The sequence below is a fragment of the Ahaetulla prasina genome, chromosome 1 (genome assembly GCF_028640845.1).
Source record: "Ahaetulla prasina isolate Xishuangbanna chromosome 1, ASM2864084v1, whole genome shotgun sequence".
Lineage (NCBI taxonomy): Eukaryota > Metazoa > Chordata > Lepidosauria > Squamata > Colubridae > Ahaetulla > Ahaetulla prasina.
The window spans coordinates 176,858,224-176,871,064 of NC_080539.1; the positions used below are offsets into that span (position 1 = coordinate 176,858,224).

Sequence of the window (12,841 nt, forward strand, 5' to 3'; positions counted from 1 at the left end):
AACCTAAAATCCCCAAATAACTCCTAGTATTATAACCGGCATGTTCACTGATATTTAGAATTAATTCAGTGATAGGTGTTCACATGGATTCTTTTTGGTGTCCTGTTGTTTCAGAGGGCTTCCTTGCCAGTTTCCCCAGTATTTCACTTCCTAAGTCATGGGCCAGGGAGGGGCATAGGGAGTCTTTCGATATCATGGGACAGTGATACGCAGTTTTAGCAGAACCAGGCTAGAAACAGAAACCCCATTCCATAATCATCACAGAAAAACTCCAGCTGTCTTAATAGAAACCAGGTTCAGTCCAGCATTCTCTCTGTAACTCTCAGAGCTGGAAAATTCCTTCGCTTTATACGAGCAATTTGTTAAAAACTGATGGGAGGAATACAGAACGGGCCAGGCCTGGAACCTTCAGGGCTATTTTACATTCACACTGTAGCTGGCTCTGACATGTGGCCATAATGTGAAAGGCATTTCCTGCTCTTGCTCTCGTGTGACATTCAAGAAAACCACCAATTCAAATGGACTCACATTTCATTTGCATTTGAGGATTTGACTTCTTGAGCATTTCTGCTCTTGCGAGGGTCACAGGAGTATGGTTTATAATTAGCAATTATTTATTAATACATCACATCACTAACTGATACAATATTTGGAGTGCCATTGTATTAGAGCCGTAGTGGCACAGTGATTAAAATGCAGTATAGCCGGCTAATTCACTGCCAGGAGTTCAGTCCCCACAGCTCAAGGCTAACTCAGCCTTCCATCCTTCTGAGGTTGGTAAAATGAGGACCCAGATTGTTGGGAGCAATATGCTGACTCTGTAAACTGATTAGAGAGGGCTATAAAGCACTGTGAAGCGGTATGTAAGTCTATTGCTATTATACTTAGGGAATTCCTAGATGGACGGGTGTGTCTTTTCTATTCCTTTGAGGTAACTTGAGGTAAGTTGACTTTGTAAATATACAAATAGAATGAGACTATTGCCTTATACACTGTAAGCCGCCCTGAGTCTTCAGAGAAGGGCGGGATATAAATGTAAATAAATAAAAAAAACTTATTGGGGAGAGGGAGGATATAGTACTAAGGAAGGAGAAGCTAAAGCAAATGGTAGAGAAGGAGCCCTAAAGCTATAAGTAGCCCTTGAAAATATTGATTGTCACCTTCAAAACGTGTTGCTAAATGAATGTTTTAATGTTCAATATTATTTACTTTAAAGAGAACAATTATTAACTGGGTTAGGAAGTAATCTTCATAGGAAACCAAATCTATTTTTTGCCATGGCCCTATCCGTGGTTTTGAAGTGCAGTCTTCAATATAGCTTTCAAAAGCCAGGTATAGACTGTAATCTAAATAAAAAAATAATGAATCTTTATATTAAAGCCCCTCCCCCCGGCACAAAAAAAGCATTTATACATTTTGTTTTTCTTTGACATCTCATTTACACCTTCTTCTCTTACATACCTCTCATATATTTCTATTTCTTCCTGTTTGGCAGGCTTTCAGGAAAAAGATCTACTGCTTTTGTTAAATTGTTTGGTGGCAAAGGGATCTGAAATGCAGTGGTGATTTACCCATGCCTGGCCACGTGATCCTTTTTTTTAATGTGCTATGAGTTAGAATAAGAATCTTTTGGATTCACATCCTGCTCTTTGTATCCCTGGTGAATTGGAATATAAAGTCTTACGACTGGTCTGAGGAAACAGTGTGCAGGATTACTGTCACTCTGTTAATTACTTACTGTGATGCTTTTGCATCTGTCGCTATCATCAACCAATTTTTCTGAGATTACAGTCTTAGTTCAGTTTCCAGTTCACCATTTGGTTGCAATTGACAGGTTGATTAAATAGTTGGATGACTTTTTTTGAAGGCAAGATAAATAGATTGACAATACTTGGGTTTGGTTTTTTTTGTGTCTTCTTAAAATGATTGTGAGCCAGCTTCCTCTATCTGGCTCTTTCCAATATGTTGGGACATCTAAAGGGCTTCAGGTTGGAATAGACTGAACTTAGAGTGGCTACAATATTGATGGATTGTTGAGAGTGTGATTATGTGTGGAGTGACCAGAGATTATAATTTAAGATTTATTTTGGATTATGATTGTTAGCTTTGATACCCTGCATTTTGTTCTGGGAAGTCGGGGGTGGGGGGTGGAGGGAAGGGGGAGGGGAATTGTGGGAGTTGAGGGTAGAGGATGGAGTGATGGTTAATGTACAGGGATTATTGAAGATGTATAAATATAATTAATGTAGGGTCGGGTCTGCCCAGCTACCATTTTAGAATGGTGGGGAGGGAGAAAGGAGGAGAGAGTAGGAGGTAGGAAAGAGGAGAAGTGGGGTAGAAGAGGGAGAAGAGGAAGGAAGAGGGGTAGAAGAGGGAGAAGGAAGGTATAGGATGGAGGGAGGAGAGGATGTAGATAAGAGAAGGGGAGGAAGGTTTGGAAAGTAGAAGAAGGTGGAAGAGGGAAGAGAGTTAAAAGGAGTGGGTGGTAACTGGGCAAGCCCGACTAATTGTATATGACTGTACATTGGATGAGTTGTTGGATATAAATGTAAAAATAAAACTTTTTTATAAAAAAAAAATACTGATGGATTGTTCTGTCCTAGTCAATATTTTTCTTCTTCTATTTTCAGATATATGTTGGGGAAAGGAGGAAAACGGAAGTTTGATGAGCATGAAGATGGGCTGGAAGGCAAAGTGGTGTCTCCTACCGATGGTCCATCTAAGGTGTCTTACACCTTACAGCGCCAGACTATCTTCAACATTTCCCTTATGAAACTTTATAACCACAGGCCCTTAACAGAGCCGAGCCTGCAAAAGACCGTTTTAATTAACAACATGTTGAGGCGGATCCAAGAGGAGCTCAAACAGGAAGGCAGCTTGAGGCCTATGTTCCTCACCCCATCACAGCCTACAGATCCTCTTGGAGACAACTTTCGAGAAGCTCAGCCTGCCTTTAGCCATCTGGCCTCTCCGCCAGTCCACCCCACTGACTTAGCAAGCCCTACACCACTGGAGTCTTGCCTCACCCCTGCCTCTCTGCTTGAGGATGACACTTTTTGCACTTCCCAGACTATCTCACTAGATGGTCCTCCAAAATTACCACCTCCAACGATCCAACCAGTAAAGGACAGCTTCTCCTCAGCCTTGGATGAAATTGAGGAGCTCTGTCCAACACCTACCTCCGCTGAGGCAGTAGTAACTACAGCAGCAGCAGATACAACTGCACCAGATAACTCTAAGGAGAATTCCAGTGAATCCAGCAGTCAAAAGCCTGAGGGTATACAGGAGAACAGAATGAGTGAGCCTAAACTCATGGACTCATTACCTGGCAATTTTGAAATCACAACTTCTACAGGTTTTCTTACAGACTTGACCCTGGATGATATTCTCTTTGCAGACATTGATACGTCTATGTATGATTTTGACCCTTGCACATCCTCTACAGGGGCTGCCTCAAAAATGGCTCCTGTCTCCGCAGATGACCTCCTCAAAACTCTGGCACCCTACAGTACCCAGCCAGTAACCCCCAATCAGCCTTTCAAAATGGACCTTACAGAACTGGATCACATTATGGAGGTGCTTGTTGGGTCATAGAGCGATAGCAACTTTTTAAACGCACCAGTATAAACCCTTGGTAGTATTTTCACAAGGCCCTCTCTCCTTCCAAACCTACCAAGAAACACATAGACACACACATATATGCACGCACGCAAATACACACACCACTGTGCATGCGTCTTTGCTTGTCTTTTTTTTTAAAGGATCATACTTGTTTTTGCTTCAAGCAGAGTTGGAGTGCCTTCATTCATGTATGACCACTTTTAATGTATTTCTGAAAGTGGTTCCTCAAGGGAGACCTGAAATCCTAATATAGGAAGAAAATGCATATTGTAAAACATAAATATGTTTGACAAAAAAAATGTAAAAGCTAAGCACAAGGATTATGTTGGGAAAAAGCTGTAAATTGCATGTGCATATTTGTCTATTTTTTCTATAAGTTTTATTGCAAGAGGTTAAAATATTATTTAGATAATTGCAGTACCTTTTTGGCATTTTAGCACTGTCTAGGTTGACTTAGCAATCCAGCCTTTTTAGAGGTATTAATGATTCCTCTTTAAATGTTGCATTTACATGGCTCTTTAGAAACTGCTACCCAAATTTATTTTATATTTTTGTATAGATTCTGCAATTTATGATATTGGGTTTTTTTCTTAGAAAAAGAAAAAGAAACAAAACAAAAATGCTGTTTGTACTCACATACACACAAAAAAGGAAATAGTTATTTTGGTAGGATTTGCTCACCCCATTCCTGCATATACCTTCTGATGTACAAGAACTGCTTGTAGTTTTATACAGACTTGTAGTGTTTTATATGCATATAATGGTGCAAAGAGAAGTTTGGATCAAATCAGTCTGCAGCTGGCCTCCCTGAATCCAGACACCATGCTTGAAGGAAAAGACCAAGGGCTCTTCCCTTAAAAGTTTCACAGATATTTACTCCCTACTGCCTACTACTGTGATTAACAAAAACCTTAGAGCCATGTATATTCCAACACTGATGTCAAACAGTTGGCAAGAAATAGCTGTGAAACTTTATTCTGATGAAACTCCCTTGTTCTCCCTTCCCTCACTCCAAAAGGATCAAGAAATAAAAATATATTTCCTCCAACCAAGCTTTTTTTAAAAAATTTGCAAAACAGATTCCATACTTCGTCTGACAGAGTAGAGTGTCCTTAAGTCTGTTGAGCTCAACCTTCTCATATTTTACAGCTTTCCTGGTGAGAAAGTTGTGTTCCTGAAAATATCTTTCTTTTTGGTAAGTGCAATTGACAGAGTGCACAATTGATAAGAATGCCCCATTCAGATTCAAACAGTAGAAATATGGGTGAGCTTTGGTATACTTTACTCTGTCTTGAGGTATTACCATAGGAATGGCATCTAATTTTAGAGCGTCACAATTGAGGCACTTACCAGTTTTAAGGAGAAGCATGTTGCGGCTGTAGCAGATTGTTTTGTTTAATTGTTTTGGGTTTTTATTTTGTTTAAAGCCTGAAAGTAAGTTGTGTTGAAACCAGTAGAGATTCCTTCCAAGAAACTGAGTTTAGGATCAGGAGTAGAAAAAGGCCCTTTTGCCTCTGTGACAGTATAATTCTAATGTACCTTATTTCTTCTAATCATTCTTACGATGATTCTTGCCCTTTGCTTGGAACATTAATATTCTTATTCACTCTGTTGGCAAGTGCTAAAAAAAAAAATCTAACTTCAGTATTACTGCAGTGAAATCATCTCTAATCAGCACTGGATGGACTCACTCAAGTATCCATTGCTCTTAAAACTGGAGCTAGTTGTGCTTTGAACACTTGGTATCTTTTGGGGGGTTGGTTTCTTAATTCCACTCTGTTCCTTGCTTTATACTTTATATGGCCTGTTTGACAATGTATTGAAACTGCAATCTCCTATGCATGTTTCCTCCCCACTTAAGTCGTCTCATTTCTGCACCTGTTGCAATTTTTCTCTCTCTGTTCATTGTGATGTACATTTGTGTTAAAGAAAACTTGCAATGTTTTCATGCCTGTTGCCGAGATTGCTATGGCGTATTAATTTTAAATGGTACTTAATTGAGTGCAGGTTACAAACTATACTGTTGATATGCATATGGCTTCTTTAGGAATAACGTTTATATTTATTTAAGAAAATTTAAATTATGTTTATGTAATTTGGCAATATTCAGTTGGTTCTGCTTACTTCTTGTCATGGATTTTTAAAAATTGGGTCTTTTCTGCCTTTAAGATGGCAGCTTTATAAACGGGCACTTTAGAACGGGCCATATATATTTATTTAAAATGCATGTAATTTATTATATACAATACACACAGAGTTTTTCATTTGTGTCCAAATTATCTGGGTAATTAGAGTGCTGCATGCCTACACTTAATATGCCATGTCAAATTATCAACTAAATTCTAATACGTTAATCATATTTTGCTATCTTTCTTGAAAAGTTTATTTCTTTCAAATAACAGTATAGTTATAATTTGAAGTTGCTCATCTTTATAAGAAAGCATATTTTTCCCAATTCTTCCTGTTGTGGGGAGGAAAAAGAGAGCTGGCATATTCAAAAATTTTAATTAGAAGTTATAATAACCGATTTAGATTACAAAATGCCCTGAACAAGAATGCCTTTTCTCTTTTGTTAGTCTGGTAATCACTAGGAATATGGCTGGTATTGTATAAAATAACACCAAATTACAGTTTCATTAGGAATTTGTGGATTTGAGAAGATTAGGTCTTTCAAATCTGGGCTCCAGAAATCCAAAATACCACTAAATTGTAGCAAACGCATGCAAAAAAAAAAAATTATCTTTGTTTTCACTGTTTGGTTGTCCAGATCTGCGCAGAACTAGAAAGGGTAGCCAGATATGGTAGAAAAGATGAAATAAGATGCTCACTGATGTGTTACTAACCAAGTAGGATAATCTTGGGTGCAGATATGTGAAATGCTAGAAAACACTCAATTTAGTTTTAATCAGGATGGCAGCACCCCAAGCCTTTTCTGGAACAGTCTAGGTTTAGATTAAAATTAAAACGTCAAGGAAAAAAGTAAACAAGATTTACCATTGTCAAAATATGATTTTACACGTAATCCAGAAACAATACTTTCCTTTTTGGACGAGGTAATGGAATATGTAAACAAGTACCACATGCTGGGCAGAAGTTCAAATTAACACCATTTTAGAGAGGAACAGTAGGTTTGTTTTCCAAATGCTAACCTTGCTGTACAAAGCAAAGCCATTTGAAATGTTGAGCTGAAACCAGTCCTGATTGCAATATTCTGTGATGCAAATAAGTTTGATTGTGGCAGATAGTGCATCTACCCCATAGAATTAGACACCCCAGTATGATGAGTGGTCTCACAGAAATACCAATTTAAATACTTCTGTCTCTGTAATATAACCTCCTCCCTTAAAGGATCAGAACTTACCAGACTACAAATTCCTCTTTTCCCCACTCTCCAAATTCCATCTTGAATGCTGGGGACATTTTAATGACGCAAAACGTGCAATGAAGTGACAAGAAGAGCAGAATTAAAAGAGCTGTTTGAATTTGAAGTGATTTTTTCCATTAACTTTTTCATAAGTTATTTATTCCATTTTATTTTTCTTTTGTTAGTCTGGTAATCACTAGGAATATGGCTGGTATTGTATAAAATAACACCAAATTACAGTTTCATTAGGAATTTGTGGATTTGAGAAGATTAGGTCTTTCAAATCTGGGCTCCAGAAATCCAAAATACCACTAAATTGTAGCAAACGCATGCAAAAAAAAAAATTATCTTTGTTTCCACTGTTTGGTTGTCCAGATCTGCGCAGAACTAGAAAGGGTAGCCAGATATGGTAGAAAAGATGAAATAAGATGCTCACTGATGTGTTACTAACCAAGTAGGATAATCTTGGGTGCAGATATGTGAAATGCTAGAAAACACTCAATTTAGTTTTAATCAGGATGGCAGCACCCCAAGCCTTTTCTGGAACAGTCTAGGTTTAGATTAAAATTAAAACGTCAAGGAAAAAAGTAAACAAGATTTACCATTGTCAAAATCTGATTTTACACGTAATCCAGAAACAATACTTTCCTTTTTGGACGAGGTAATGGAATATGTAAACAAGTACCACATGCTGGGCAGAAGTTCAAATTAACACCATTTTAGAGAGGAACAGTAGGTTTGTTTTCCAAATGCTAACCTTGCTGTACAAAGCAAAGCCATTTGAAATGTTGAGCTGAAACCAGTCCTGATTGCAATATTCTGTGATGCAAATAAGTTTGATTGTGGCAGATAGTGCATCTACCCCATAGAATTAGACACCCCAGTATAATGAGTGGTCTCACAGAAATACCAATTTAAATACTTCTGTCTCTGTAATATAACCTCCTCCCTTAAAGGATCAGAACTTACCAGACTACAAATTCCTCTTTTCCCCACTCTCCAAATTCCATCTTGAATGCTGGGGACATTTTTAATGACGCAAAACGTGCAATGAAGTGACAAGAAGAGAGCAGAATTAAAAAGAGCTGTTTGAATTTGAAGTGATTTTTTTTCCATTAACTTTTTCATAAGTTATTTATTCCATTTTATTTTTCTTTTGTAAATATATTTATTTTATTGTGAAGCTAACAACATCTGGATTGTAACATGTACAGAATGTATGGTAGGAATGTATTCTCTTGTAGGAATGTGAAATCCATACAAGAGGGAACCGAAAGTTAGATTTGGAGATTATTATCTGGGTTCTGTTCAGAATACATGTCATTCATCAGATCTCTCTCCCGCCTCCTGCTTTTCTCTACTGAGAGTCACTTTGATTCTGTAGGACATGCAAAAAAAAAAATAAAATTATAAACTCAGTTATACAAATCAAACTTTTGATAGTGCTGGGTATTTCAAATGGGCCAGATCCTAGTTCAAACAGTCAAATACAGCTTTGGTTTCAGTGAGACGTTGTTGCATAATGTCTACTCAGGAGTAAGTCTCACTGAGTTTAATCAAACTTACTCCTGAATAAGCATCTACAGAATTTCAGTCTTAAAAGGCCTAAAGTGATATATTCTCACTCTGGTAGCTGGAACTGAATAAGGATGCATGTTAGCCTGAAGTATATGTTTGCCGGTGAATAAAGGAAGAGTGTTTAAGATTCCTCTTCCTTCAAAGCAGCGTGCACCGCAAGATTCACCCTGGCTAGAGAGACTGGGCAGAGCAAGCTGGCTTCTTGCAATGGAAGATGATGTAAGGTGAAAGCAGCTACCTGACCCGAAGAGTTCAATTGCTTTGGCAACCTGAGTTTCACCTCACAGCAATCTGTCCCCCACACCCCACCCCTGCAGAGTTTCAGTTTGAGCTGCTAGTGCTTAAAACCCTGGAAATTTTAAGTTGGGGGCGGGAGGGGGTGCCAAAATCCATTAACTAACTTAAGGTAAGATTAGCCTTTACTTTACACATAAGTGTGCCTTTTCTTCTGCAGAGAGTGTAAAGTGGCATAACACAACCTGTTTCAAAAATGCATATTTATAACTTGTCCTTATATTGCTTCAAATGATTATGCATAAGTAGTTTTTTTAAGGAGCACTGTTGAAAGTGACCTGTTGTAGATCAACTATGGCGAATGTACAGTGCACTGTTGTATATTGAATACATCTGTTTCCAGTAGCATGTCCTGATCAGACTTCTCAGGAGAAAACAAAAGCAATGCAGAAAACAGTAGTGGGAGAAGGAAAGAGTGGAATTCCATGACAAAGTTGATTTCTAGGTCTGAGTAGAGCTAGCTGTAGGACACAATTTGCAATAACTCCTTTATCTGCTAGCTATTATATAGCTTTCAGATTAAGTGTCCTATACTTATAGAAGTTAATCTGGGACAAAATCGATCAGATATGTTCATCTGATCGAAAATCAACAAAGCATTTGCATTCACATTTCTGCTGGGTTTTGCAACTTTGGATGCGCAGATAGGTGGCCAAAATGTAGATTCGTCAGTGCAAATGTTTATACCAAATTTCCAAGGATTAATAAGGCAGTACCCCATAGTAGGTGTAGTAAACCATGCTGAAAGCTAACAAGTTTTATGGAAGGCTTTCCTATTGGTTTCAAAAGAGAGGTGCTTGTTTCCACTTTTTAAGACAGTTTCGTCAGCAGAGAAGCAAATCTGATTTTATAACCGCCACCCTTCCCAGGGAAGTTTTTCTAGACAAGCGCAAACAGACCTTAAGCAACCCTGGGCAAAATGCTGCAGTTTGAAGCATTCTGTGTGTGTGTTGGGGGGGTCATTTAAGTCTCTTGGGTGAAGAATAGTTGATAGGCTGGATGAACTGTGACTCAAAAGCACCAGATTCACATCTCCCGTCCTTCAGAACATCAACTGTACTGGGAAGCAAGGTGAAGGTCCAGCCTGGGCTTGGCTCCAGAGAGCAGAGTCTAAGCAGGCAATGTTTAGGGTTCTCGGACAGAATTGTGGGCACTTTGTAGACCATGCCAAGGAAAGTGCCCTGAAGTCCCTCTTCCTCTAAGTTACTTGCAGGAAAGCGACTTCCCACATGGAAACTGTTGCCACCAACATTACTCTTCCTGCTAGTTGCTCTGCTTTACAGTTCTAGCTTAATTCTGCTTTACAGAATTAAGACTGCTTTTTCAGAGAGGCCAGGATGAGAATAAATTGTACCATGTGATTTATTTTTTCCCCTGATTGTCTTGTAGAACCTGATTCGTGAATCTAAAGTTTACAGTTCGATAACAACCGTGAGCAAATGGACATGCACCCTCCTAAAATGGCTCATTGGATCTAGAATGTAATTGTGATTGTTAGAAAAAGAAAATCTTAAGACCTTGCTTTTATTAATATGCTTATAACGTATCTGAATATTTTTTTTGGGGGGGGGAGAACTTCTGCTCATTTTATAGTCTTTTTTTTTTTCAACGTTAAAAATAATCCTAATGCTAATTTTGGGCTTCGTTTTTGTTTTTGTTTTCTTTCCTAAGTTAAAACTTTGCAGATGCATAACATTGTAATAACACACAAGACTCTCTTAAAGCAGAGATTTCAGGGGAGGGGGAAGAGAAAGATGTAAAAAGGAGGATATATTTGGTGCATGGTTGTTTTAAAACAAGGGTTGTTTTTTTCCAAAACGCTGATATTTTCTCCCTCTGCCCCCATTCCTATCCCGCGACAGACCTTAGAGCTGTGCCTTTTCTATGCAATATTACAGACATATACATCTGAAACCAGATTACTGTATTCACTTGTAGGTATGGGCTGTAATAATAATAAAAATGGGCAAATTACATGGAAATGAGCAGTCTTACTTTTGTAGTTTTATATTATACAATAAACAGTTTAAAAAGAAGCCCCGTTGTCTTACTTCAGTTTTTTTTTAAAATAGGAGTCATCAATTCCAAATTGCTCACAATAGAGAAGGATGAGTGAAAGTGAAGGGCAAGATTTCTGGATTTGGGGGTGGGGGTGGGAAAGGAATAAACCCAGCTACATCTGGTACTTTTTTTTTTTGAATCTGAGAAAATGGGGCACAACTCTTGTGTTGGCATTCAAAGATAATACTATACATATTCAACTGTTGATGGTTTCTGAACACAGGTAAGGTAAAAGTTGGGTTCCATCAGTTCATCCCATAATTCCTCTGATATGCCAAAGATCCATTAGCAAATGTGCAATATTGTTTTTCAGGTATTGTTTTCTACATTAACCTGCTGTTCCATACCACACGAGATGTAACATTACCTACAGCCAATTCAACAGAAGATTGAAGAGTGAGAGGCTTTTATTCAAGATTCCTGTCACTCTGTCATTTCTGGAGGGATGATCTAGATCAGAGGTGGGGAACTATGGCTCCTTTATCACTTGTGGACTTCAACTCCCAGAATTCTTGAGCTCAGGAATTCTGGGGGTCGAAGTCCACAAGTCATAAAAGGGCCATAGTTCCCCATCCCTGATCTAGATCAGGGGTCTCCAACTTTGGCAACTTTAAGCCTGGAGGACTTCAACTTCCAGAATATCCCAGGCAGCAAAGCTGGCTGGGGTATTCTGGGAGTTGAAGTCCTCCAGGCTTAAGTTGCCATGGTTGGGGACCCCTGATCTAGATCATCCCTCCAGGGTAAGGGATCATGTGCAGATGGGGCAGACATAACCACTATCCAATCCCAGCTGCATTTATTTATTGACGGATACTTAGGGGATATCATTTCTGTTCCTGAGACATATTAATCATTTAATCAGGACAAATTAAAAATGATGTTTAGCAAGTTACATCTGTTTTTTTAAAGCTGCTTGCTCCTTGTCTACCAACAAACCTGCTGAATGGTCTTTTCAGAAGAATTAAAGAAGAAGAGGGAAATAAGAGGAAAATCATTTTCATTACGATCCTAAACTACCCCAGAATCTCAGAATAGACTGAATTCATACTGCTGAAATATGGGCATTTTGAGGACATTTCCTAGAGGCCCCAAATTGAATGCTGAAGGTCAGTCCTGGTTCTTTATTTCTTTCTGTACTGTTGGTAAGATATTTCCAAGTGTTAAATGACAATTTCATGGAATGATCATTGGACTTTTTGCTGAGATTTTTCTTAAGTGTCAAGTTATGTTAATATTCAGAAAGCTAAGGAAGTCTAAATTAAATGCGATTCAATCACCTTCACATGCAATAACTTGCACCACTGGTCTAGTAGAGAATAAGGTGGGCAAAGGAAAAAGGGCCTCTGAAGTTAGTGGAATAATTCAAAATCTTACAGAGGCCTGCTAAATTTGAGGCAATTCCTTCCCTGAGTAACTCTAGGAGAACCCTTTGTGAAGTAAAGAGATTTACTCAAGTAAGAAAACCTAAAGTAAACATTATCAAAGCTGATTATGGAGAGATGCTCTGTGATTGTGCAGAAAGAGGTGTCATTTCCAGCAGCAAGTCACCAAGACTAGAAAACACATTGGCATCCATATGATCTCTTCTTAATACAAAACCTTGTGTTAATGCAAAACCTTGTCTTAAAGGAATTAAGACATTGTGCCTAGATATCCAGGGCAATCTGGAATTATGCTCTCCTACCCTCTTTTCACACTTTTGCATTTGGGGTTCTTTGCATTCATAAACAAGTGGATTGATTTAAACTCCTCGTGTAATGTTTGCATACACACACACACTTTCATGCACATAGAGTGTTGTTGTTTTTCCCTGAGACAAGAATTTTAGGAAATGATTTCTGAATAGAGCAGCCCACAGTACAATTTACAAGTTATGGCAGGTGAAGGCCATTTCCCCACTGCTGGCTTAACGTACCATAATAT

The 12,841-nt window shown here is 38.4% G+C and overlaps 1 protein-coding gene across 6 annotated transcripts in view; it reads left to right on the forward strand.

Moving 5' to 3' along the window:
* The window catches only part of SERTAD2 (SERTA domain containing 2), a 142,482-nt gene extending 137,195 nt beyond the window's left edge, over positions 1-5,287 (forward strand). For all 6 annotated transcript variants that reach the window (XM_058182556.1, XM_058182548.1, XM_058182519.1 and 3 more), the window contains one exon: positions 2,631-5,287. In XM_058182556.1, the coding sequence (XP_058038539.1) occupies positions 2,635-3,594 (960 nt within the window). In that variant the 5' untranslated portion in view covers positions 2,631-2,634 and the 3' untranslated portion in view covers positions 3,595-5,287. The remainder of the gene's footprint in view (positions 1-2,630) is intronic.
* Positions 5,288-12,841: the final 7,554 nt, after the last annotated feature.